At 38.8% G+C, this 27,225-nt stretch overlaps 2 protein-coding genes, 1 long non-coding RNA gene and 1 other non-coding gene across 4 annotated transcripts; 1 reads left to right on the top strand and 3 right to left on the bottom strand.

Moving 5' to 3' along the window:
- The first annotated feature begins 690 nt into the window (after positions 1 to 690).
- Positions 691 to 9,662, top strand: dipk1b (divergent protein kinase domain 1B). Its single transcript, XM_034191671.1, has 5 exons — positions 691 to 853; positions 5,429 to 5,563; positions 7,068 to 7,175; positions 7,607 to 7,780; positions 8,521 to 9,662. Exons 1-5 carry the CDS (start codon positions 785 to 787, stop codon positions 9,331 to 9,333), a joined length of 1,299 nt encoding a protein of 432 aa, XP_034047562.1. The 5' UTR covers positions 691 to 784; the 3' UTR covers positions 9,334 to 9,662.
- Positions 9,663 to 16,454: 6,792 nt separating this feature from the next.
- LOC117529495 lies at positions 16,455 to 20,318 on the bottom strand. Its single transcript, XR_004566028.1, has 4 exons — positions 20,031 to 20,318; positions 19,032 to 19,179; positions 18,028 to 18,065; positions 16,455 to 17,553 (listed from the first exon to the last, which is right to left on the bottom strand). It is a non-coding gene; the product is annotated as an uncharacterized LOC117529495 (long non-coding RNA).
- On the bottom strand, positions 17,671 to 17,793 carry LOC117530180. The gene has a single exon (XR_004566217.1). It is a non-coding gene; the product is annotated as a small nucleolar RNA SNORA17 (small nucleolar RNA).
- A 2,527-nt stretch (positions 20,319 to 22,845) lies between the features above and the next one.
- mrps2 (mitochondrial ribosomal protein S2) lies at positions 22,846 to 27,225 on the bottom strand. Its single transcript, XM_034192850.1, has 4 exons — positions 27,147 to 27,225; positions 26,838 to 26,948; positions 24,419 to 24,539; positions 22,846 to 23,570 (listed from the first exon to the last, which is right to left on the bottom strand). Exons 1-4 carry the CDS (start codon positions 27,169 to 27,171, stop codon positions 23,024 to 23,026), a joined length of 804 nt encoding a protein of 267 aa, XP_034048741.1. The 5' UTR covers positions 27,172 to 27,225; the 3' UTR covers positions 22,846 to 23,023.

Genomic DNA, 27,225 nt, shown 5'->3' with positions numbered 1-27,225 from the left:
TCCATTGAAATTGTATCCATTTATTTTTTAAATCCATTTAAAATGTGTTATCATGAACTCAGCCAGTTATATTTAACATTTTAACGACTGGGCTGGAAATAAAAATCAAATAACCTTGAGAATTCGGCCCACAGATGCACAACGAATATGCAATTATTATTTTCATGTGTTTTAATATTTTGTCAATATGTTTGGCCCACACACACAAATGCAGTGTAATAAAAGTTTGTGTCGGAGGTTTGAAATGGCACAGCTGACCTGACCTGTCCCTTTAACCGGCGCACAGACGGCTCGATGCGCTCAGCGGGGGGGTGGGGAGAGGTGACCCACGGGACTTTTCTGTCACATTATATCTCTTCCTCTTACCCGATGACACGATCAATTAACCGAATATTACGATGGCGATCCTGACCGCACGCTGACAATCTTTAGAAGGAAGATTTCTCTGCGTCACGTGGTGCCGCCGCTCCATTTTTCAGGGACGCGCTCGATCCTGATCGTTTTCCTGCAGCGCGGCATCATAATGATCCTTTTCTTTATTGTTTAACAGCTGCACCAGAAAACCGAGCTGCATGTGAATCCCGTGTTGTGGGTTGCGGTGAGAAAATGACGTGATTTTCCCCCGGTGTCAGTCAGTGGCGCACGCTGCGTTTGGAGACGCGGATTTTTTTTTTTTTTTGGTGATTTGGCCACGCGTGCCGTGAAGATGCTCTGAAGATGAAATCCGACAGGGATTCTGTTCCCTGATTCAGGCTGCCGTCGTGTGTCCACCGCCTCCGAACTCATGATGCCCAGGACTCTGCGGAGACTGGTCCACTTGGTGCTGTTCTGTCCTCTGTCCAAAGGCCTACAGGTATGGACATCACGGTCTGCTTCTGCCCATGATTTCAAACACATTATGGCTGTTTGTTTGTTTTCTTGCAACAATATTACAGTTTAATAACTATATAAATGCAACAGCGCTCATATGACTCACATGTTTCACCTGCATTAATTGGATCCCAGTATGAACATCACATACTATATTATATTGAAAATTAATATTTTAGCTAAAAAGATCAACATTACAATTCTGTGTATTCAGAAACTAACTCTATGCAGTCTCTGAATTACATACTAGCAGGGCCCAGCCCAGTCTCACGCTTTTTTAGTGCCCCAGTCACAAAAGCGCCCCATTTTCATGAAGCATTTTTTTTTATTTTTTTTTATTTTACTAGTTATAATCCTCTCCCTTCCCCTAACCATAACACCGTAATCACCTTAGTATTTCTTCTGTTTTTCTTGTTGATGAATGCTGGTAAATTATACAGTATTTTTTGTCTTTCTGATGCCTGATTCTGTTTTTTCTCTCTCTGTTTAAGGTGCAGCTCTATCCAGAGATGGGTGTGGTATTTGTGGTGGTGATTCTCCTGTCCTGTGTACCAACAGCAATTCTTGTATATTCATCCATGAATTGTTCTGTAATTTATGTCTGTAGCATGGCCCAAACAGAGGGTCACCCCTTTGAGTCTGGTCTGCTTGAGGTTTCTTCCTCAGAGGGAGTTTTTCCTTACCACTGTTGCTCTGGGGGTTGGTAAGGTTAGACCTTACCTGTGGGAAGCGCCTTGAGGCAACTCTGTTGTGATTTGGTGCTATATAAAGGAAAATAAACTGAAATTGAATTGAAATTGAAATAACACCCCCAGACTCCCCCTTCGTCCCCGGTCACCAGGGGCATCGGCCTGGGGGGGGGGTAAAGGGTACTATGCACCCAGGGCCCAGAGCATGGGGGGGCCCACAAAAAACTGGCATTAAATACATTTTCGTGTTGCATGTTATTAATGTCCATACAATTCATGTTGTAAAAGATTATAATGTATAAATGTTGCAAAACATAATTCTGCTCTAACAATAATATTGAAAGATCTCTGAGGGCCCTTCCCACCCCTGCACAGTTGTACAGTGGTTTAGCCCAGGCGCACAGGCGACCCCCCCCCCCCCCCCACACACACACACACACACACATCCCAAACGGGATCTGACAGAAAGAGTAGGTGTTTAGTAGTGCTGAAACAACTAATCGATTTAATCGATTATTAAAGTAGTTGTCAACTAATTTAGTCATCAATTAGTTGTTAAATAACTTTTTACCGCAAATGTTTCGTTTCTTCCATATAAATCAACTGTTTCTGCAGCATGGCTTTGCTTTGAACCTTGAACCAATCGAAGCAGTGATTCGCAGATCGAAGCAGTGCTTCGATCTGGTGCTTTGTTGATTCAGTGTTTTATTTCGCTTAATCTTAATTTTTCCCCACTAAAACCCCAAAGAGCATATGTCTGTGAGTAACATTTACCTTTTATGTTAATCTGACCTGTTATGATCTTCTGAAACAGTTGACAGATGTATTTTATAACTTAAAAACGGGACCGATGCTAACACATTAGCATGTCTATGGGGTTTTCAATGTTGAAGTTAGCATTAAGCTGTTGCAGCTGTCAGCACATTTGTTTTCTGTATAATAATTCATGGCTCAGCGTTTGTTGTCATAAAAGAGTCAAATGTATTACAAATTGTAATATTTTATTCATTTATATTTATTTCTATATCAATAATAATAATAGAAACAACAATAATAGTAATAATTAATAATGCCACAATACAGTTTTAGAGAAACAGACAAAATCAAATCAAATCAAATCAATTTTATTTATATAGCGCCAAATCACAACAAACAGTTGCCCCAAGGCGCTTTATATTGTAAGGCAAAAGCCATAGAATAATTACGGAAAAACCCCAACGGTCAAAACGACCCCCTGTGAGCAAGCACTTGGCGACAGTGGGAAGGAAAAACTCCCTTTTAACAGGAAGAAACCTCCAGCAGAACCAAAATGAATCTGATAAAACAGAAAAGATTAAACCAACTAACAATGAACATAAATAAATATAGAAATAACTGTTTCCTGTGAACACCTAGTGACTCTTAAACCTCCACTTCATCCCTGTTTTATTTAAGTTTAATGACAGTTTGTTTCGGTCAAACCACATCTAAGCTGTGTTTTTACACAAGAAAAAAATAAAATGCAGTAAACTGCACATGTGTCTTTTTCATGAAAATATCTTATTAAATATAACATATTACACTTTCATCAGGCCTTTAAAATACTTTTGTGGACTCTTGCTGTAATATGTTGTCAGTGGTTAAGATAGTTGCTGTAGGCATCTAAACATGATGGAAATCTCTTTGTGGTGTGTCGGTGATTTATGTATGTGCAAAATAACATGAAACACTACTCCAGGTATGTTTTTGTTGAGAATATAACATCATAACTTTGTTACAAGTTCAAACGTTGATGTTGCGTGATAAAGGCCTTTTAATAATAACTCACTTAAAGGAATAATGGCAAAACTCACATGTAAGTAAAAACAAACAAACAACAACAACAAAAAAAAACGATTAATTGAATAAATAATGAACTGATTAGTGAACTGAACCAATGAACTGATTAGTAAAATAATCATTAGTTGCAGCCCTCATGTTTAGGCTGAAATAAAATAAGTCTTTACTAAAAAATCAAAGTCCAGATTTCAAAAAAGAAGAGAAAAAAGGACAGGGAAAGAAAACTAAATGAGGGGAAGCAGCTGCTAACCAAATTCTTTGAAAAGAGAGGTGAGCTTGAAAGCTAGCTATATTGAGTTGGGGGGGGGGTCTGGGGGTGCAATTTGGTCCCCCAGACCCCCCAACTCAATATTGCTCCCCCAACTTTAAAAGGGTTCTGACTCCCATGTGTGATCTAAGGTATACATGATTTAGACCTGGTTTGATACGCATTAGAAATTTGGTGTTTGCATTAAAAAAAAAAACATAACAGTGGTGGTGGGGGGGGGGGGTCTTCAATACGGCTAGTACCTAGGGCCCAGAATTTGGTGCTACGCCCCTGTCGGTCACCTCGCATTTAATCTACCATTCATGATACCATCACAAAAACGGGGTGCTTTTGGGCCGGGTCATAGAATGCGGGATGGGGAGGGGGTAGGGTATGGTTAGAGTTAAGATCATAAATAGTAAAATAAAATAATAAAAAAAACATGCCATGAAAATGTGGTGCTTTTCATGACGGGGACACAAATAAATTAGCGTGGACTGGGCTCTATGGGTTGAAGCGGACTTTACCCCATCGCCCTCTGGTGGCCATTTTTGGCCAATGAAAACCGAATTCAGTATAAATATGGTCATTTTTCAAAGGCGTCAGACTCGTCAAGTCAGTTTAAGGTATAATGGTTCATATCAGGTCAGCTTGGTGTATAAATCTCATCATTCCAAGCAACTGGCTGATAGAAGCAAGTCAGAGACAAAACCAAACCAGCTGATTTTAATAGACAAGCAATACAGCCCGAGAGTGTTTTCATTGGGTGGCCAGTTATGGAACTAAGAATTCTCGCCTTCAGATTCGCCATTTCGCCAGAAGTGACGTATACCCGTATCAAATGTTTGCTGTTTCCTTAGTGTTGATATTTATCATACATTTTCATTATTTTAATTTTTGTTTCACATTCTGTATTGTATTGACTTAGAATAATTAACGGCGTTATTCTACATAGTCTGGTACAGTAGGTGGTGGTATACACCTCTAAAGATGCTACGCAATCAATCGATAAACAAAGAAAATGTAGTCATTAATGTTTAAAGGTATAGTGCCACTGAGTTTTTTAAGACTTACGTAATTAAAAAGAATTTTCTTTTATTTGGTACTATAATTTTGTTCCTTAGCATTTAGATAAGGGATTAATAAATAATATATTGTCAATATAAACATATGTTGTGTGGAAACAATTTAGAATTTCAACCCCTGAGGGGGAGAACTTCAAGGCACAGCATTTTCCAATGCTATGACCAACCGATGCTATGGGATCGGATGCTTTGACCAACCAAGATGTGCTCAATATGTTCACCACTTCTCTGGTTCAGCCAGATCTCCCTTTAACATTGTGAACAGTTCTCAGTTTGAAGATCCTTTACAATCCTCCATATTGTCTTTCGGTCTGGAGCTTTTCTAACTGCAAAATGACATTGATCTTGTCGTTAGGGTTGCACGATCGATTTGATCTCAAAGTAGAATTGCACCAGTTTCACTTTTTGCTCGATTGTAAGCGGCATCCTCATTGGATCAGTCTCAAACTACATCACAAGAAATTCCTCACATATAAAAAAACAGAATTCACATTAGATGTTGCGGAATTAGAGTCAAATGATTTTGTGGCACTTAAGGAGACCTTAAGAGTATTTTGTAGGATGTATTATTTAGCTATTAATATGTGAATCTAAGATAAACCGTCCCCTGCTATGAATCATTATTATGTCCAAGTTGTCCTTTGCTCATTTATTTATTTCTTTGGCTTGTACAGGTTTAATTTGGTGTCCTCTTGCCCATTTTATTCCTTCCCTTCCAGAGTCGTCTCCCAGCCATTAAGGTGAAGTACCTGCTCCTGGCGTGGCTCGGCATCCTCATCGCCAGCTGGGTTATCTACATGCAGTATGCCTCGTACTCCGAGCTCTGCCGCGGACGCGTCTGCCACATGGTTATCGTGAGTAGTCTTGTAGAGTTTCGCCCCGTAACGTCACATGGTAGCATGGAAATGAGATGATAGTCACAAGACGGCAACCGTGTCGGGATGTTGCAAGGAAAGGTTTCTGCATTGTCATGTGTGCACATTGTGACGTGCAAAACCACACTATAGATGAAATAAAACAATCACAATGTGCTCACAGTGCAGACTATTAGCTTTAATTCAATGGATTTTGTTTTTATACACAAATCAGCACTTTTACAGTCGATTTTCTTTAGACATGACATTTTCCAAGTCACTGACTATGTCTTGGGCTTCATATCAATAATTAAGAAATACAAGCATTGTACTATATGACAAATCTGTCTGGAGCAGGCTGTTCTCAAAAACAGTGACTGTCATAACCTTTATTTAACCAGATAAAAGCCCATTGAGATCAAAAACTCTTTTACAAGGGTGTTCTGGCCAAGAAAGGCAGCAGCACATGTCATAATAGACAAATAAGCAACATCAATATAACCATTAAAATATATAAAATCCAAGCAATTAATGAATAAAACACAATAATTTTCGTCATGATAACAATATGATATAATATATTAACCAAAGTCATCCAATGTGTATATCACCTTACATTCAAAGAAGACATGCCAGCAATAGCATACAACTCACAGTGGTGGGTGAGGCAGCAACAACCAGTGATGACCCTCAGAGCACAATGGTACACCCGACTCGAGGACTGTAGACAACTGCTTGAAGCACACATATAACACGTCACCATAATCCAGTACAAGAAAAAAGTAGTAGTTATCAGGAGCTTCTGAGCTCCAAGAAGTGTAGCTTCACCCTTAATTTGGAGATCAAGTGTTTTAAGATGCACTTTAAAAGATAGGTCTGTATCCGTAATGAATCCTAAATATTTGTCGCTGGTAACTAGCTCAAGAGTTTTACCCCAGGCAGTTTTAATTAATGTCTTTTTTCTTTCAAGAAAACAGGTGAATTTGAAAATAAAAAACAAAACAAAACATTATTTTGGATTTTTCAGCATTCAAGACCAGATTCAATTTCTCCAGAGGGCTCTGCACTACATCAAAGGCGGACTGCAAAAATTCAAATGCCTGTGTAATAGAGTTTGAATAACAATAAATTACAGTGTCGTCTGCATAAAAGATGATAGAAGGTATTTATTTGGTAGGTGATGTAAGGAGGAGACAAATAAGGGAAGCAGAGCTGAGAGTAGATCCATTTTCTTGTATCAAAATCTTTCTCTGATGATGAGATGGTGGCTCAAATAGAGAAGTAGAAAAGAGGTGTAGATTGAGGCAGTGGCACACATGGCAGTTTTCTCAGAATTAGCAGATTTTTGGATATGAGGCTTATTCTGGAGCATCTGCCTAATGCTGCAGGACAAATTACATGCCAAATAATAATTTATTCCCAGACCAGACTGGTCTTTGGACCAGTTTGCGTTTTCTTTTTCTTGACATATTTGGTCAGAGTGATTCTTTGTTTTTCTCTGCAGTGTGACCATTATAGAAGGGGTATCATATCAGGCTCATCCTGCAAGGCATTGTGTGATCAGAGAACTTTAACCATGCAGCGCTGCATGTCCACCTCCTCCACACACCAGGTGAATGCATATTCCACACACACACACACACACACACGTTTTTATTTAATTCAGCTTCTCCCGTTTTGCTCGGGATCACCATAGTGTTTCAGTTAGGGATCCACCTGTTAATTTGGCACTAGTCTTACGTCAGTTCTCTTCCTTACTTCCTGACAAAACTCCAGATGGATATGAAGAGAGCTGGACACTAACCAGTGACCGGCAAGCTGGACACTAACCAGTGACAGAAAAGCTGTGGTTGAGGCAACAATGCAAAACAGAGCGTGAAATCATACCACCACTCAGTAGAAACACAGATTCCTCACCTTGTGTTCAGTGTTTCTTCTGAGTTTCATGGGAATCAAGGGAAACTTAATTCTGCAAATCAGTAGGTAGAGGAGGATGAAAATGTAATATCTTTTTATCATTTTTTATAACATCTCTACTTGCAGGTGTACAGTGGACTGTGGAAAGAGAGGCCCGTTGTAATCAAATGTGGTATTAAAGATCTAGCCAAGATCGACGGAGCTCCGGATTCTGTGATGCAGCAGACGAGCTTATTTGACAAACCCACTCGTGGAACTTCTATGGATGAATTTAAGGAGATGCTGTACAGCTTCCTGAAGGTGGTTTAGCGACACTCACGATCTGACATAATGCACCATTAGGCTCAGTTCATGGTGAAATTATACATTTCAGAGGGGAAGATATTTGAAAAGATTGCATGTTTTATGGCAAACGTACCAAATTGTGCACATGCATTGTTTGATTATAAATTAAAAAGTTAGAAAGGATGCCAACATTTTTGCAATCAGTGTAATAACTGAGGTTGGAATGGAATCAGCATGTAAGAAAACACTCCATTTGTCTCTGTATCTACTAATATCAGCAACAGGTTCATGTCCCAAAACAGCCTGCACTCAAGGTTCTTGACATGGAGCAATATCTCCATCTGGTGGACATTTACCATTAATGCAGGTACAATAGAATGTCACCAGTGAAGCTGGTGACAACATAATTCACAGACCTCAGGTGCACTTGGAAAATATTTCAGTATTTTGGTTTCATGTTTTGTTACACCCCTAGTGACACATAATAGTAAAGACAACATTTTGATGGCCATCTTGGATTTTGATATTTGTTATTCTTCAGGGGAAAAATGAACATGGCATATCAAATTTTTTTATATATTTTTATATATCAAACAATCTTTGCAAAATTTGATGCTTTGTAATAATGTTTCACACATATCTCCCTGTGTATTTTAAATGCCATGTACTAATGAACACCAATAACAATAAAAAAAAGGAAAAAAAAAACAAAAACAAAAAAACAATTCTGACATTACAGCTGTTATATTTTGCAGACTAACCTCAGTGAGCAGCCATCTTTGAGTGCCTTGGTGGACAGGGTCATTGCCTTAGCTGATATTAACCAGGACAGCAAAGTATCTCTAGCAGAGGCCAAATCTATCTGGGCCCTTCTACAGATCAACGAGTTCCTACTGATGGTCGCACTGCAGGAGAAGGAGCACACCCCAAAACTGCTCGGCTTCTGTGGAGATCTGTATGTGACAGAGCGTGTTGGCCACAGCTCCCTCTACAGGCTAGAGGTGCCTAGTTATTTGCAGGCTATGGTCCCGGAAGCCGTGAGCTCCAGTTTGAACCATTGGCTCGCACCATCTTGGCCCCGTCGGGCTCGCATTACCATTGGGCTTCTGGAGTTTGTCGAGGAGGTCTTCCACGGGTCCTATGGGAGTTTCCTGATATGTGATGCCAGTCCTCGCCATGTGGGTTACAACGCAAAGTATGACTGCAAGATGGCCAACTTGGGCAATGTGGCATCTGAGGCAGTTGTGCGGGGATTTTTGAAGGGCCGCCGCTGTGAGACTAACACGGACTGTACATACGGCCGAGACTGCACGGCCACCTGTGATCGACTCGTGAAACAGTGCAACACAGAGGTCATACAGCCCAATCTTGCGAAAGTGTGTGTTTTGCTGCAGGACTTCCTGCTTTTTGGAGCACCTTCAGATGTCCGTAGGGACTTGGAAAAACAGCTCCGCACCTGTGTGACGCTCAGCGGCCTCGCAAGCCAAATGGAGGTGCATCACTCTCTAGTACTGAACAATCTGAAAACGTTACTGTGGAAGAAAATTTCTAACACCCAGTATTCTTGAAATCAGACTGCAGTTTAGCCGTTACCTCCTGTAATGTCACGTTTGTTCTGGTGAAGATTTGCCAAACGATTTAGAGGGTTTTGATCTACACATATTGTAACTCTACACTGACTGTGAATGACAACAAACTGTGAAAACAATGTAATATGAAACCTCATTCGAGCCCTCGTTCAGATCACTTTCTGATGTTTTATTTTGAGAAGCACATGCTTATATTTAGATAATATTCTCAGGGCCTTGCCTGTAATTTTATTTGTAAAAAATCACATAGTAGGTTTTAAGATAAACCAAGCAACATACTGTATAATTTTTGGGGTTAATATTTTGAAAGAAAATCTCTCCCTAGTATGGACAGAATGGTAAAGTGTGATAGTGAAAATGAGAACTGTGCATATGAGTGGACTGCAGGTGTTTTCTGCCCCTTGATTTTCTTCAAGCAATGATGTTGTCAAATGTGAGTGAACTTTAGTATTCACAAAAAACATCTTTACTCAGCGTTTCAGCCTCATGTGTACTTTCGGAGGTCATAACCACTGCAATATGACAGCAGTGGAGTATCCAATGTAAAAAGTTTTTGAAATGATGATACGCATCAACTTTCACATTGAGGTACTCTTCAAATTGTTCCTGGTGTCTTAAGTGAAAATCCAAGATGGCTGCCATTTTTCAAGATGACCAATCAATTTCTAGCCAGGATTCCATTTTTCCCAGATCTCCAGATTATTAATGGCGAATATTGGATGTTAATGTATCATTTTTTGAAATCCTAAACCTCATTTTGCCATTCATTATCCCTCAAGAGACCTTTTTGTGTCTCTAAAATGATTACATTGTATAAATATTCGCATGACACCACTTTTTTTCTCCTGTATTTTTTAAACATAAATTAACATTTCATTTTCTCTAGCAGGACAGGTATAAATACATTTTATGTGCTGTATAAACTATGTTAATAGTTGGTATTAAAACTGGAAAAAAATACAAAAAGATCCATTTTCATTTTAACAATATTTATTCTTCAGTCATTGTGCAAATATAAAATACAATAAATTTAGTGGATGGAATCTTGGGATATACATTTCATCTTATGCCATTTAGATACATTCACTGACTAATCACTGACTAGTTACATACAAACATAAGATTTTAATGGGTAACATCTGTTTCATAATACTAAACAAAAACATACATTTCATGTCACCGACATTAATGAGTGACGCTCCTCACCATCACAGTGTCATTTAGACCTTTCACATTTTTTTCAATATCAATTTTGATTATTTAGCGTAGAGAAATTTACTTATTTTCAAAGATACAAATATTTTTACATGCAATTTGCACATTAGATAGTCACCGACTGACCTCAAGGGCTGTCAAGGTGCACGCCGCCTCTCAGGTTAGCGGTTCTGGTTTCAGTGATGACTGTCCACTAAATTCATGAGAGATCTCATCTACAACCCCTGGCAAAAATTATGGAATCACTGGCCTCAGAGGATGTTCATTCAGTTGTTTAATTTTGTAGAAAAAAAGCAGATCACAGACATGACACAAAACTAAAGTCATTTCAAATGGCAACTTTCTGGCTTTAAGAAACACTGTAAGAAATCAAGAAAAAAGATTGTGGCAGTCAGTAACGGTTACTTTTTTAGACCAAGCAGAGGAAAAAAATATGGAATCACTCAATTCTGAGGAAAAAATTATGGAATCACCCTGTAAATTTCCATCCCCAAAACTAACACCTGCATCATATCAGATCTGCTCATTGACAGTGACCCTATGCCATGACATTGACCCTATGTGTCTTTTTGCAAGGAATGTTTTTGCAGTTTTTGCTCTATGGCAAGATGCATTATCATCTTGAAAAATGATTTCATCATCCCCAAACATCCTTTCAATTGTCCAAAATATCAACATAAACTTGTGCATTTATTGATGATGTAATGACAGCCATCTCCCCAGTGCCTTTACCTGACATGCAGCCCCATATCATCAATGACTGTGGAAATTTACATGTTCTCTTCAGGCAGTCATCTTTATAAATCTCATTGGAAAGGCACCAAACAAAAGTTCCAGCATCATCACCTTGCCCAATGCAGATTCGAGATTCATCACTGAATATGACTTTCATCCAGTCATCCACAGTCCACAAATGCTTTTCCTTAGCCCATTGTAACCTTGTTTTTTTCTGTTTAGGTGTTAATGATGCCTTTCGTTTAGCTTTTCTGTATGTAAATCCCATTTCCTTAAGGCGGTTTCTTACAGTTCGGTCACAGACGTTGACTCCAGTTTCCTCCCATTCATTCCTCATTTGTTTTGTTGTACATTTTTCGATTTTTGAGACATATTGCTTTAAGTTTTCTGTCTTGACGCTTTGATGTCTTCCGTGGTCTACCAGTATGTTTGCCTTTAACAACCTTCCCATGTTGTTTGTATTTGGTCCAGAGTTTAGACACAGCTGACTGTGAACAACCAACATCTTTTGCAACATTGCGTGATGATTTACTCTCTTTTAAGAGTTTGATAATCCTCTCCTTTGTTTCAATTGACATCTCTGGTGTTGGAGCCATGATTCATGTCAGTCCACTTGGTGCAACAGCTCTCCAAGGTGTGTTCACTCCTTTTTAGATGCAGACTAACGAGCAGATCTGATATGATGCAGGTGTTAGTTTTGGGGATGAAAATTTACAGGGTGATTCCATAATTTTTTCCTCAGAATTGAGTGATTCCATATTTTTTCCTCTGCTTGGTCTAAAAATGTAACCGTTACTGACTGCCACAATCTTTTTTTTCTTGATTTCTTATAGTGTTTCTTAAAGCCAGAAAGTTGCAATTTGAAATGACTTTAGTTTTGTGTCATGTCTGTGATCTGCTTTTTTTCTACAAAATTAAACAACTGAATGAACATCCTCCGAGGCCGGTGATTCCATAATTTTTGCCAGGGGTTGTATTATCGCTCCAGGAAGAGTTCAACATTTGGCATTTCCAGTTTCTGCATCGCTCTATGATAGAGCGAGCTTGCACCGGCACCTGTGGCTCATATAAATAGAAATAAGCGTGGTGGCTTAGTAGTTAGCACTGTTGCCTCACAGAAAGGTCATGGGATCGCTTCCCATCTGGCCCTTTCTGTGTGGGGTTTGCACATTCTCCTCATGTTTGCGTGGGTTCACTCTGGGTGTTCTGGCTTGCAAGTTACCGTCACCCTTGATTGGAGTAAGCATGTATAGAAAATGAATAAATGAATACAAAGCAAAAGTAATCATTCAAATATGCTGTTTAGTTAATGTCAAATTTTGATTTTCACCACTTTCACCATCTTGAAAAATGACTATCTTGGAATTTTGCATGACTGAGCAGCTAATTTTGAAAAGTACCCCCAATATGAATGCTATGAGTTTTGTGCCTGTGCCATATTTGAATGATTCGCCTCTAAAGCTGCTGTTCTACAGGTGTAGAAATTCTGTGATGGACAGGTCTTCATGGGTCCCCACCAACCTCCCAGTGATCAGAGGTCAGATTGGTCCGAGTTTTGATCTCATGCTAGCATTAGTCTTGGATCTGTGTTTACTTGTTCGCTATTAGCAGTGATCATATGCGCACCACAGAACAGAGCATGAAGATCAGCTTGTGCAGTTCTGTGGAATATGCATTGAAGCATTTAGACAACACCACAAATCTTGGACAAAACAGAACAAGCTGCCCCATGCAAAACAACACTGCAACATGGCTTTGTTAGTTTAAACCTGACAGTTTTAATACTGGGGCCTAGTTTGATTATGTTTTGGCACCAATGGGCATGTAGTGCAGAGGATAAGAGAATATTTAGAAGTGAATCATGCAAATGGTGATAAAAGCATCAAATTTGACAGAAATACTCCTCAGACAATCCTCTTTTGAAAAAAAAAAAAGTGAATTTTCAATCGGTGGTCAGGTAGAGGTCAATTGAAGAATTACACAGAGGTCAAAAAAGATTCTCCAGTCATATTGAAAAATATTCCACATTATTTGTCTGATCATAAAGATTCCAAAAAGGTATAGTTTGGACTATTTGTGACTAAATTCTATGGAGTTATGGGATAAAAACAGCAAGAATGGTGACAAAGGTCAGTTTCATTTTGTACAGGGGTCAAAAGTTAAAGTTGCTCCAATTTTGGTAAAAAGTGACGCAAAGTACTAGTTAACACGGTCTTAAAAAGGAATAGTTTGGACCATGTATCATCCTTACTTATGTTACGGGGTAACATATGTCACATGTCATAGAATCCAATAGACGCAGACCTTGTTTGACCTTTACTTTGGAGACCAAGCATTCAACACTGTCAACACTATTCCATTTATTAATCCTATTAGCTCAACCAATTATTTGCGTCATTTTTTTTACCAAAATTGGAGCAACTTTAACTTCTGAACCCTGTACAAAATGACACTGACCTTTGTCACCATTCTTGCTGTTTTTATCCCGTAACTGCATAGAATTCAGTCACAGATAGTCCAAAGTATACATTTTTGGAATCCTTATGATCAGGCAAATAATATGGAATGTTTTTCAATATGATTGAAGCATTTTTTTAATTTTGACCTCTGTGTAATTATTCAATTGACCCCCACCTGACCACCGATTGAAAAGTGGCCAATCATTTTTTTCAAAAGAGGAGTGTCTAAGGAGTATTTCTGCCAAATTTAATGCTTTCATCACCATTTGCACAATTGTTTCACTTATCCACTGCACTAATGTTGCTCTTTAAATGATATGTGGTCATACTGTTTTGGTGCACTGCTATCATGAGGCAGAAGAATACAGCATAGACCACCAAAACTGTACAATATTCAGATATACTTCAGACAGGTGTGTTGTACATATAGGGATGCAATATGAGAGGGTTACTGTCCTTATCATCATTCAAACTGCAACAAAACTGAAAACAAAATTAACATAAAACTAAAGTAAAACAAATGGGAAAATATAGAAGTTTAATAGCTTTGTTTTGCACCTGTTTTTTTTTTTTTATTTACACTGGTTATCTTCCACCCTGGGTTCCCAGTGGGAAGCACCACAAGGGGACTCACAGGATGATCCAAGGTGGGGAGGGGACGGGGCTTCTTGTGGACTCAGATGGAGGTGTTGTAGGAATGAAGTACTCAACTGCTTCACCACAGGGAGCTATGGTGGCTTGTTAATGACTCACTCATGCACTTTGACTCTTTGCATGCGGATCAACAAACAAAACCCTCTCACTTGAGTTGATATTCTAGACACCAAGATCAAGCAAACCCAGTTCTTATAGGCTACGACAGATGACAATGCGATTGGTTTAATTCATGTTACACCCATGGGTTATGGTTGTTCGTACCTTTGCCCCCGTTGTCTTGCTTTGCACATTAGATGCACTCAGACTATGTGACATGTAAATAGCAAAGTGGAATTAGACATACCTCAAAGGCACACTTTAGACCGTGCGCGATAGATCACCAAGACAGGGACGCGGCTGTCACAGACAGCGCTCTTTCATGTGCACTCTCTCGCTCTCTCCAGTAGCGGTTCATGCAGTTTGTCAAATGTAAAGAAAGAGCAAATGATCACATATGGAGAAGTCAATTTTTCTCAATGCATCTTGCTGCGGTATATCTTCATTTTTTTCTCCCTTCATTCATTTTTGCACAGACCACAAGAACTGTGCAATATTCAAGGACATCAGAAAATAGCTTGATTTTCTGTATCCGTAAGTTTAAATTTCAACATTAAAGGATTTGACTGTGAGTTAACACCTGTGAAAAGAGTGAATGAAGGGAAAATACATTTTTGGTCTCCAGCACATAAACAGTCAAGGTAATTATGAGTAAGAATAAATGAACGTAAAATCTATTACTGCTCTTTTTATTCCTTTTTGTTTGTAACGGAGCTGTGCATTCCACAGCTGATACTGTGTGTACTGCAGTTGTGGTTTTGGTCCACTGCATTTGAAACCTCCATGGACTATTTCAGACCAGATCTCATTAAGCTCATAGTTTTTGCTAGAAGTTCTTTTGTTTCACCTCAGTTCTAAACACATGGTTTCAAAGTGATCACCTGTCTACATAGCCAATAACTGTAACTTGGACGATTTTGGAACAAATTTTGTGGAGAAGATATTTGAATTACAGAACAGTTGAGTCACATCAAAATCTGTCTTAAAATCTGTCTCCCCCCTTTTCTTTAATTTCAAAAGCCAGTCTTATGACATCACATACACAAAGGTTTGTAGAAGAAAATCACTTAAAGACACTGCATCCAGAAAGTATTCACAGTGCTGCTCTCACATTTTTTTTTATGTTACAGCCTTATTCCAAAAATGGATTAAATTCATTTCTCTCAATATTCTATACACAATACCCCATAATGACAATGTTAAAAACGTTTGAGATTTTTGCAAAATGTTTTAAAAAATAAGAAATCACATGTACATAATATTCACAGCCTTTGCCATGAAGCTCAAAATTGAGCTCAGGTATATCCTGTTTCCGCTGATCATCCTTGAGATGCTTCTACAGCTTAATTGGGGTTCACCTGGGGTAAATTCAGTTGATTGGACATGATTTGGAAAGACACACACCTGTCTACATATAAGGTCCCACAGTCATGCATGTCAGAGTACAAACCAAGCATGAAGTCAAAGGAACTGTCTGTCGACCTCTGAGACAGGATTGTCTCGTGGCACAAATCTGGGAAAGGGTACAAAAACATTTCTGCTGCTTTGAAGGTCCCAATGAGCACAGTGGCCAAATAAGTTCAGATCCACCAGGACTCTTCCTAGAACTGGCCACCCATCTAAACTGAGCAATCGAAGGAGAAGGGCCTTAGTCAGGGAGCTCTGTCAGAGCTCCAGCATTCCTCTGTGGAGAGAGGAGAACCTTCCAGAAGGACAACCATCTCTGCAGCAATCCACAAATCAGGCCTGTATGGTAGAGTAGCCAGACTGAAGCCACTCCTTAGTAAAAGGCACATGGCAGCCCACCTGGAGTTTTCCAAAAGGCACCTGAAGGACTCAGACCATGAGAAACAAAATTCTCTGGTCTGATGAGGCAAATATTTAACTCTTTGCCACAGCAGATCCAAGATGGATCTACATGTTGATTTGGCAGACGTTCCACACCAGATTCAACTCAACATTACATGGAGAAAAGTGGCAGGGGTGGGGTTTGAACCAGAAACCTTACCCACTGAAACCAAGCGCACCAACCACTTTGTCACCACCCCTGCTATTTTACATTTGTCAATATAGAGTTTTAGCTTTTAAAATTAATGGCTTTTTTTATTATCAGCAATTATTCAAAACAAGTAAACTGCCCATAAGGGCAAAGAACACAACTGTAAGTTGATTTTTAGCTGTCAGCCCAACTTATTTTCACCAAAAGGTAACTTCTAAAACGAGTAAAAGATCAACACCTTGCCACACATTTGAGTAGCTTTTGTTGACATCTAGTGGGTGAAGTGAGCATTTCATGGCTTCTGTTACATTTCCTACTTGAAACTCAAAATTCAGTATAAAAAAAGAAGCACTTATAATTGTCAGAAATGCATTCTTTTTTTTGCCAAGCAGAGCTCTGACCTCCCAGTTTCAATGTATAAAAATTTAGATTTTGAGAGTTTTGCAGTTCTTGAGTTTTAGGACACGAAAGATTTTGCCGGACAGAAGGACAGCAGTTTCTCTTGACACGCACAATTTACAATTGTGAATATCATTACGATACCAAGAAATAAAATGGGTTCAATGGTACAAAAAAAAAAAGTGCACTGAAATGATGATATTCATTCACTGCTTTCACTTTGCTTGTCAGAAAACATGGATGAGTTGCTGTGCTTGCGGGGAAAAAAAAACATTCATATACAAATCAAATTGTTAAAACACTTTATTCATCCAATTTATAATTAAATTCTAATCAGATTCTCGCTGACAGTTACCCACATGGAAGAATTGCAGAAAATCCCTGAAATGATTTAAAACTAAACAAAACTGGCCTTGTTAAAGTTAGATATCGGAAAGTTGTACACCGTGTGTCAAAATCGTAATATTTAGGACAAATTCGGAATGGTGGGTCCCTCTTTGACACATGCTCAACACAAAGGTTCATTACAGCACCTGAGCAACAAGTCTCTGAGTACAAAGTCATGCTGAATTCTCACCAAATAATGCTGTTGCGTCTCCACATGAAGGCTGGTTGTCTGGCCCATCACAAGTGAGGTTTCTAGAAGATTAAAACTTGATTATCAAATATATTCCCAACAAATTTTCAGGATCCATTTGGACTATATAATTCAACAGTATTGTTGACTTAATTTGTGGAAATAAATTTGTTCTTTATAGTATCTGGCCCGGTTCCATACCCAAAGTCCACTTGGAAATTGAGCAATCGTGAGCCAGTTTCTTTCTGCCCACTTAATGCGCAACACAGACACAACAGCCAGAATTGCGTCTCAAGGGGCATGTTTTTTTCCCACTGTTGATGTCATCTCAATGTCTAATTACCTCTAAGCTTTCAACAAAACAAGTACCATTCTCTGGGTCACAGTTGCCTCAAGTACTATCGCTTGTCCTTACGGAGGTTCAACCATGTATGTCCTCGGAATGTTCCCGCATACAATCAACACATCAAAAGGAAATATTACTGGTATCCAAATATCTAATTCCAAAACAATGGACCAAAAACATACCAACTTACCAAAAACGATTGCCAAATGGTGCATCAACACTTGGTATCTATAAAACAAGAGGTGAAGTCATCTCTTGTAAATGAGAAACTGGATTAGAGACAACAGGAAAAAAAAAAAAAATCTAAATCCCACTATTATTTTGACACTTCAATAATTTTTATGGTGTTTTGCATTTTGGAAAATGAGCCTACACAACATTAACCTGTCGGTTTTGTATTTTTATTGCCTTTATGTCGAGTGCGCATGCGCAGACCGGACAGTCACAGCTAGAGGTGGGCGATACCGGAAATTTAGGTGGACCCTCAAAGGGGTTGACATGTATGATAAAGTATTTTGTTGTCAAGTACAATGTTTGATGAAATTCTATCCTAGGTCTTTTGGATCCTTTGGATCTATGAAGCTTAAATATGAAAAAGTATCGGTATCAATATTGGTGATACTGGGCCTGTATTTATTTGGTATTGGATCAATACCAAAATTCCAAGTAAATACAGGCCCAGTATCACCGATATTGATACCAATACTTTTCATATTTAAGCTTCACAGATCCAAAAGACCTAGGATAGAATTTCACCAAACATTGTACTTGACAACAAAATACTTTATCATACATGCCAACCCCTTTGAGGGTCCACCTGTATAACCAAGTGATAAAATCCATAAAATCAACACAAAAACCTTATAACCTCCAAATCGCACCACAATCAATTTTATTACAGTACACACAACCGCATAGCGGTATCACATAACGGGTTTTGTCCTTATATTAATAACTAACACCAGGGATCTCCATGGGCTCTTTTATGGTGGAAGTCCTCCACATTTAAATCCTCTTGCTCCACAGTAAAATTGCTTGCTGTCAATAAAATCAACGTCTACAAGTACATTGTAAGTATTTTGTACAAACTCAATATATTTCCCATGAATATAGTGTCACATAGCTGTTCTATTTTTACAGAAACAAGAACTCACAGAGTAACAGATCACTGCTCCTAACAATCTTTGGCCTTACCATCTGAGACTGCTTTGCCCTACGATTGGATATTGGAAAACCATGTGACGGTGAACCAATTCGATTGGACGCTCACATTGCGCACGTCATCACACAGCTTCTAAGAGGAGTACAAAGATGGTGGACGGCTGGCTGAAAGTCTGCGGAGCTGAGAAAAACAGTAAAAAAAAAAAAATTACAACAGAAACCCCTGAATATCTGTAAGACTTTATTTGTACATCTGCATGTCTCTGAAAGTCGGAAAAATCCATAGAATTTACAGACAATCAACATTTTTGTTTAAAAAAATATCACTCAACACAACTTAAAATCTCCTGAGGTAGAGGGCTGACAAACCACAATACAAGGGTGCACTGGTCCGTGTTGTGTGACACAGCGCAGCGTTGCTCTTACAGAGAGTAAACTTTAATGAATCTGCGTGTGGGAGAGAAAAAAAAGCTTGAGTATCGATCTTTTTACACGAGGATCGTTCAATATCAATACCAGCGTTGGTATCGATATTAGGATCGATCCGCCCACCTCTAGTCACAGCAGTTCCGTGAATAAAGTGTCGTTCCCAAAATAGACGCGCACTTCCATTCTTTAAATGTTCTTCTTTACTTCTGTGTCTCCCTTCTTTAAAAAATAATCCTTTATCAGTTACCATACATACTTGTGCATGTAGGTTGTATCAACAGCGTGTCATCGAAATCTGATCTGCTGAGATTATCTGACAAATCTTTCTGGTACGTCCGCTTTCTTTCAAAACCTCCCTGAGTTCTGTGCCTTCTAGAAAGCGGTCTTCATCCACAGACGAGCGCAAAATATACTTAACTAACCGATATTAAACTATTTTTGATGCTTGGTGCTCAGCGGTGAGTCACTGTGGCAGGAACTTTTTCAGCTCGTTTTTAACGTGTTGCGGTCGACGTACATCATTTTGTGAGCACCACATGATTTCATAACCTAAACGAAATACATATGGACAAGAGGAATTATATTCTCAAAAGTTTCACTCACCGTTGAAAGTTCTGGTGAAGCGACCAAATACGGAAACAGCGAAGGACCAAATGCGGCGTTCACAGAACCTCGGAAATATTCGTCTTTATATATCGTTCTGTATTTATTCAAGTAGCTCACACTAACCACGGGCTACATTTTCCATGAGTTTCCTTAGACAAACACGTGACAAATATTAAACTTCAGGTTGAGTGAATTGGTGACTTTAAATTCACTATATGGTGCACCTGACAAGTATTCACAGCGCTTCATTTTTTTTTCCCACATTTTGTTGTTACAGCCTTATTGCAAAACGGATGAAATTCTTTTTATTTCCCTCAAAATTCCACACGTGAAGTTTTTTTTTTTTTAGGTTTTTGCAAATTAAAAATATTCTCACAGCAAATATAAAAGTGTTTATTTTTGGAAATTTAAAAATATTCTAACAGCAAATATAAGATAGTGTGGTATATATACATACACACACACAAACCCTTAATTTCTAAATAATACACCTTTCGATCAAATAAAATGGTTGACTGCAAGTAGTTTTACACAAGTTTATAGCCGCTGTGATAACCCTTCTGTTTTATTCCTTGTTTGAATTATTAACTTGGAAATTCCAACATCTAACTTTTATAAGTGGACAGTGGTTAATGTCTCCTTGTCCACATTGTCTTTTGTCATTTAGCAGGTGACGGGGCTTTTTCCACTCTCATTCACCATTGATGTGGAACAGTTGACTGGTTAAGCTCGGAAAGGTTTTTAACAACGCACCCGTTCTTCACAGAGGGTGTGATTTCAATCTTTCAATTTTGTGACACTATATTTTGCTACTAGTTTTAATATTGCTGACTAAAATGACTCTTGTTTGGGCCACAACCTAGAGATCTTTAGTTTACTGTCAGATATGAATAAAGAAACCAGTAAGTATTCACATTTAGAGGACTGACATCAGGTAATCTGGATTAAAGAAACCCTCAGTTTATCAATTAATTGTTGCAGCTCAAATTGATTTTAATGAGAATCTATCCCACAGATTAAATTTTATTAAATAAATGACTCGTCATTAATAATATAGATATATAAAAAGAGTCAGATGTAGGATTGCAGTATGTACACATTTTTAAATGCCGTATTACAGGAGGCATTATTCTGCTTATTGTGCCATTTTTTATTGCATGTGAAATTTATTTTGTAAAATGGGACATTACCAAACAAGAGCCTTCAGGTTTGACATTTGGCATCACGTTCCAACCCTAATGCTGGCGACACCTCGTGTTTTTCTTTTCTCCTGTAGGTTTGTGGTAAGTACTTGTCTCAGGCAGATGTTTTCACACAATCAAGAGCTCACAACTACAACCCCTGGCAAAAATTATGGAATCACCGGCCTCGGAGGATGTTCATTCAGTTGTTTAATTTTGTAGAAAAAAAGCAGATCACAGACATGACACAAAACTAAAGTCATTTCAAATGGCAACTTTCTGGCTTTAAGAAACACTATAAGAAATCAAGAAAAAAAAGAATGTGGCAGTCAGTAACGGTTACTTTTTTAGACCAAGTAGAGGAAAAAAATATGGACTCACCCTGTGAATTTTCATCCCCAAAACTAAAACCTGCATCAAATCAGATCTGCTCAGTCTGCATCTAAAAAGGAGTGAACACACCTCGGAGAGCTGTTGCACCAAGTGGACTGACATGAATCATGGCTGCAACACGAGAGATGTCAATTGAAACAAAGGAGAGGATTATCAAACTCTTAAAAGAGAGCAAATCATCACGCAATGTTGCAAAAGATGTTGGTTGTTCACAGTCAGCTGTGTCTAAACTCTGGACCAAATATAAACATGGGAAGGTTGTTAAAGGCAAACATACTGGTAGACCAAGGAAGACATCAAAGCGTCAAGACAGAAAACTTAAAGCAATATGTCTCAAAAATCGAAAAATGTACAACAAAACAAATGAGGAATGAATGGGAGGAAACTGGAGTCAACGTCTGTGACCGAACTGTAAGAAACCGCCTAAAGGAAATGGGATTTACATACAGAAAAGCTAAACAAAAGCCATCATTAACACCTAAACAGAAAAAAACAAGGTTACAATGGGCTAAGGAAAAGCAATTGTGGACTGTGGATGAAAGTCATATTCAGTGATGAATCTCGAATCTGCATTGGGCAAGGTGATGATGCTGGAACTTTTGTTTGGTGCCGTTCCAATGAGATTTATAAAGATGACTTCCTGAAGAGAACGTAAATTTCCACAGTCATTGATGATATGGGGCTGCATGTCAGGTAAAGGCACTGGGGAGATGGCTGTCATTACATCATCAATAAATGCACAAGTTTATGTTGATATTTTGGACAATTGAAAGGATGTTTGGGATGATGAAATCATTTTTCAAGATGATAACGCATCTTGCCATAGAGCAAAAACAACATTCCTTGCAAAAAGACACATAGGGTCAATGTCAATGAGCAGATCTGATTTGATGCAGGTGTTAATTTGAGGGATGAAAATTTACAGGGTGATTACATAATTTTTCCCTCAGAATTGAGTGATTCCATATTTTTTTCCTCTGCTTGGTCTAAAAAAGTAACCGTTACTGACTGCCACAATCTTTTTTTCTTGATTTCTTATAGTGTTTCTTAAAGCCAGAAAGTTGCCATTTGAAATGACTTTAGTTTTGTGTCATGTCTGTGATCTGCTTTTTTCTACAAAATTAAAAAACTGAATGAACATCCTCTGAGGCCGGTGATTCCATAATTTTTGCCAGGGGTTGTACTAGACTTCACAAAATTTGAAAACAAATGCAACAAGCAATGACGGCATACTGTACTGTGAGAAAATCATTTTTAAAAATGAGAATGTTGCATCAGTAACATCTGAACAAACTCTGTAGCGTCAGCCTTGAACATACATCTGCCCCTTTTCCAAAATACAAACAAAAACAGGATAACGGCAGAAAACAGTCTTCGGGAGGTTATGTGATATGTTTTAGGACAGAACGCTGCATTTCATGAGCTTGGTGTTGAGGCTCCTGACAGGCTGTAAAGGAGTTCCATCTGTTTCCTTTTGTCCTTGGCACGGTTGATGGTCATCTTGAATAAGCGACAGTACAGCTCCAAGGCAACTGGAGTGTCATCGTTCCCTGGCACAGGGTAAGTGATCATACTTGGGTTGCAGTTTGAGTCCACCACACCTATAGTGGGAATGTTCATCTTGGCTGCGTCTCTGATTGCCACGTGCTGCTGAAACACATTGTTGAGGGTGGAGAGGAAAATTATGACATCCGGTAAGCGGACCCCTGGTCCGTACCTGATGTTAGCATTGGTAAAAAGACCGCCCTGCCAGTACCGAGTGTGGGCATATTCCCCACATTCCTTAGCGGTGTTCTCCACCAGATGGCCAAACTGACGCCGCCGGCTGATGAACAGTATGATACCGCCGCGGTATGCTATGTGCGCAGTGAAATTCAAGGCTAGTTGTAGGTGCTCCATAGTCTGGTCTAGATCAATAATGTCTTGGTCCAAACGACAGCCGAAGAGGTACGGCTCCATTAGCCTAAGAAAAACAAGACCGAAAGGCAAAATTGTAAGAAGACAATGACGCCAAAGTCACCTTTTTTCTTTTTTTTTTACAGAAGGTACACAATCCAAATATAAGGATGGCATTTGGATTATAAGGTTTCATTTTTTTTTACAAGTTTGAGAGGTACTGCGACTTATACACATACAGGAAAAAACTAAATAATCACGAAAATCACACTCATTCTCAGGACACCCAAACATGGTTCAACGTCCCTTGTGTGCCGTTCCATCATTCTAAAGAGCAAATTTCTTGATTTATAGACAAATATATTAACATTGAGTGGAGCTAAAAGCATGACATCATATTTCCTCAGTGTTGGTGCAGGAGGACATCAACTCTGCACACTTCCTCACTGAGAAAGAGCGAGACTGCCGTCTTTCTCTCTACACAGTGCTTCAAGAGCTGCCCTTTCTCCACTTCAAAAGAAATCCAACTTATGAAAAGAAATGTAACTGGGTTTTTCCCAATTATTGCATTACAAAAGTGCATGTAAATGCAAGAGAAAATATCATTACAGTTATCTGATTGCCAACAGTTATCTGAATATTATGTTTATGTAAACACGCTCAATGTTAACAGAGGCTAAACAGCTTTCAGCCAAAGCATGAAAGGGACTTGAATGTTTTTCTGTTGATGAAAAGCCATCTATTTTTTTATGATGCTGTGAAGCTTATGAATGATTCTAAATGCATTAAGTGTATAGATGCTATGTACATAATAGTAAATGTGCTGTGATTATAGTCATTTGAATGGCTCCTCAGTCATTTATCAATTTATACACAAAGCAAAACATCACTGAAAATACACATGATTATACTAACCTGTGTCTGCAACCTTTTTTGTGACCAAGATGAACTCTAGCATTGAACAAGTCCTTCAAGGAGAACAGCTCTGACACACGGAAAAAGTCCTGTGACTCAAGTGGTTCGTTGATGATTTTGTCTGTGAAAAAGAGAAAAACGCTAACTTTCAAACTGCAGAAGGAAGACACTGACAGATTGGGTGTGTTGACAGTTACTGGCCCTCTAAGTAACCTGCTGCAGCCACCTTTATAAAGAATAAAACTAATAGTTCTCATGGGTAACATGACATCATGCGCAAATGATCTACACTTGGTACAACCATAGATGGAATAGTTTTTGGTAGTAAGTACAAATAGACTATTCAGGATGGTGGAACGCCGACATTCTGAGCAGCTGTGGCAGAAGGTAATCACATTCTGCATTGATTAACAATGTCTTGCAGTACTCCTACTTTGAGATGTTTCTTAAAACACATCTAACAATGAAAAATTACTGCTCTTTGTGAAATTGTTGCAATTTTGAATGATGGCAAAAATTCCAGCCACAGGAAGTAAACACACGATACAGAAAATCACTGCATGGTGCTACTGGCTTAATACTGTATGTGCATGTCAGAACACTGCTCTGTGTGTGTGTGTGTGTGTGTGTGTGTGAGAGAGAGAGAGAGCACTGCAACAGTAAGCCAGCTGGCTGAAGCAAAGCAGCTACAGTATTCCATCCAGAAAGTTTGGAAGAACAAATGGAATTGGTTAACTTACTTTTTTCTACTGAAATATCAACCTAAAAGCCAAAGCGTACCGATCCTCTTTTGGATTCAATCAGTGTCCTCATATGATATCAGTCTGCTACAGGTGAGTTTAAGAAGACAACGCCACAACAAACAATAAAATTTGACTTTTATGAACTGGTGTATACTTTCACAAATGGGATGTTCACCAAATAGTAACACTTCCTACGATGATTTTAAATCAGTACAGAGTGAGATTTTTATGAGATACTGTCATTTGCGCAAAAATCAAACAAACTGATCAGATATTGAAGGCGGTGTAGCGTGACCAAAAACAGTGGAATTCAGTGGAAAGTCAACACTGAAACAGGAAATGCTAAATGTTGAACACTTCCTGGACCAACAGCAGAGGAGATTAACCTATTTTCCCATGTGATGTTTTTGCTGTGGTATATTTATCCTTTGTAAGGCGCTTGTGTAACTTTTTGTCTCAAAAAAAAAAAATAAATAAAAGTTTAAAAAAAAAGAAAGATATTGTGGGAATTCAGTGGAAAGTTGACACTAAAACAGGAAATGCTAGATGTTGAGTCAACACTGAAACCGGGAATGCTAAACTGAGAGGCATTGTGCACCTTGACAGCTTTTGAGGCTATTTGAAAATAGGTAAGCTGGAGAGTTTTACCCCATCAGTGCTCCCTAGAACCATTTACTGAAAAAAGTGTGAAGGATTTAAATGACATGGTCAGATAGTAGAGAAGCTTGAATCTTCGACTGGATGGGCTGCTTGATGCGAGGATGTTTTGCTTCTAATCGCAGAAGCTTCCTCAGCTAAAATTCTTGCTCCAGTAGGCAGACTTCTGCCTGAAACGAAAATGTCCTTGCGTCAAGCAACCTAGTCCAATCGAAGATTCAAGCTTCTCTACTATGGAAGCCACCTGCACAACTGAGAGCCTTCACGGAGACATGGTTAGATGGTGAAGAGCTTTGCTCGATCATGTCGGCGACATATACATAGTAAATTAATAAAATATAATCCATTTTAAGTATTATATAAAAGAAATAATTATTTAATGCGTTCAATGGAAAGACTGTAAAAGATGGAATATTCTATCTTCCATGAAATATTTATTATTAACGGTTGAGTGGATTCTTGTCATTTAATTGGTGCTGCACTGCATTTCGAGTGCAATTTGGTTCCATGCGTTTGGTACCATTTCACGCACACACACAAATCCACTGTGCTGTAAGCCATCTGTAGGATGTTAGAATGAAAAACTGGACTAATTTCTGATGTGATTTTTTTTCGTTGGACTGAGGAAATACGCAGTCTTTTTTTGGTAGTACATGGTGCTGAAGCGCTGTCCCAGTTGCATGAGAACATGCACGCAGGATGATGATTTGCTTGAGCTAACTGATGGTGCCAGTTCTTGTAACACACACACAATCCACTTCGCTGTAAGACATCTGGATGCATTAAGAGCTGCTCAGGTGAAAAGATGTGATTTTTCGCTGGACTGAGGAACTACAAACTTTTATTTAAGTATAGCGTCAGTGCACAGCATCGTTTTTTTTTGTACAACACGTCTGCCTTCTGAGATGCTGAACGTGTTGTTTCACCCTTCGCGAAGGTTGCCGTGGTGCGCAGTGCATTCTGGGAAGAAAAGCCAGCTTCTTTAAACTGTGGCTAATGAGCGTGTCTGCTTTTCTTACCTGTCACACTGTCAGACTGAGGTGATGTGATGGCAGTTGCAGAACCATAATGATGTCCACCGAAGGAATATGCCACTCCAACACTCCGTGAGCTTCGCAGCCCCCAAACGCCTAAACATAAAACATAAAAACTCAACAGCGGCCGTAAACTACCGATGCCTGCTAGCTAGCTGCTAACACTAGCTGTAAGCTAACGTAGAGAATTACTCCAAACTATTACAACAGAATAAGGCCACGCCTGTAATAAAGGTTTGTAGAAACACTTACAAATAATAACATTTAGCTGTAAAGCATTTAACTCAAACATACCTTTAGCTAGTGCCCGCGCTGCCATGCTTGAGGTCAACAGACAGCTGTAAAGTCACTTCTTCTTCTTCTTATGGATTTC

This window comes from Thalassophryne amazonica, chromosome 17 (assembly GCF_902500255.1).
Source record: "Thalassophryne amazonica chromosome 17, fThaAma1.1, whole genome shotgun sequence".
Taxonomy (NCBI): domain Eukaryota; kingdom Metazoa; phylum Chordata; class Actinopteri; order Batrachoidiformes; family Batrachoididae; genus Thalassophryne; species Thalassophryne amazonica.
This window is presented reverse-complemented; position numbering and strand designations above follow the sequence as displayed.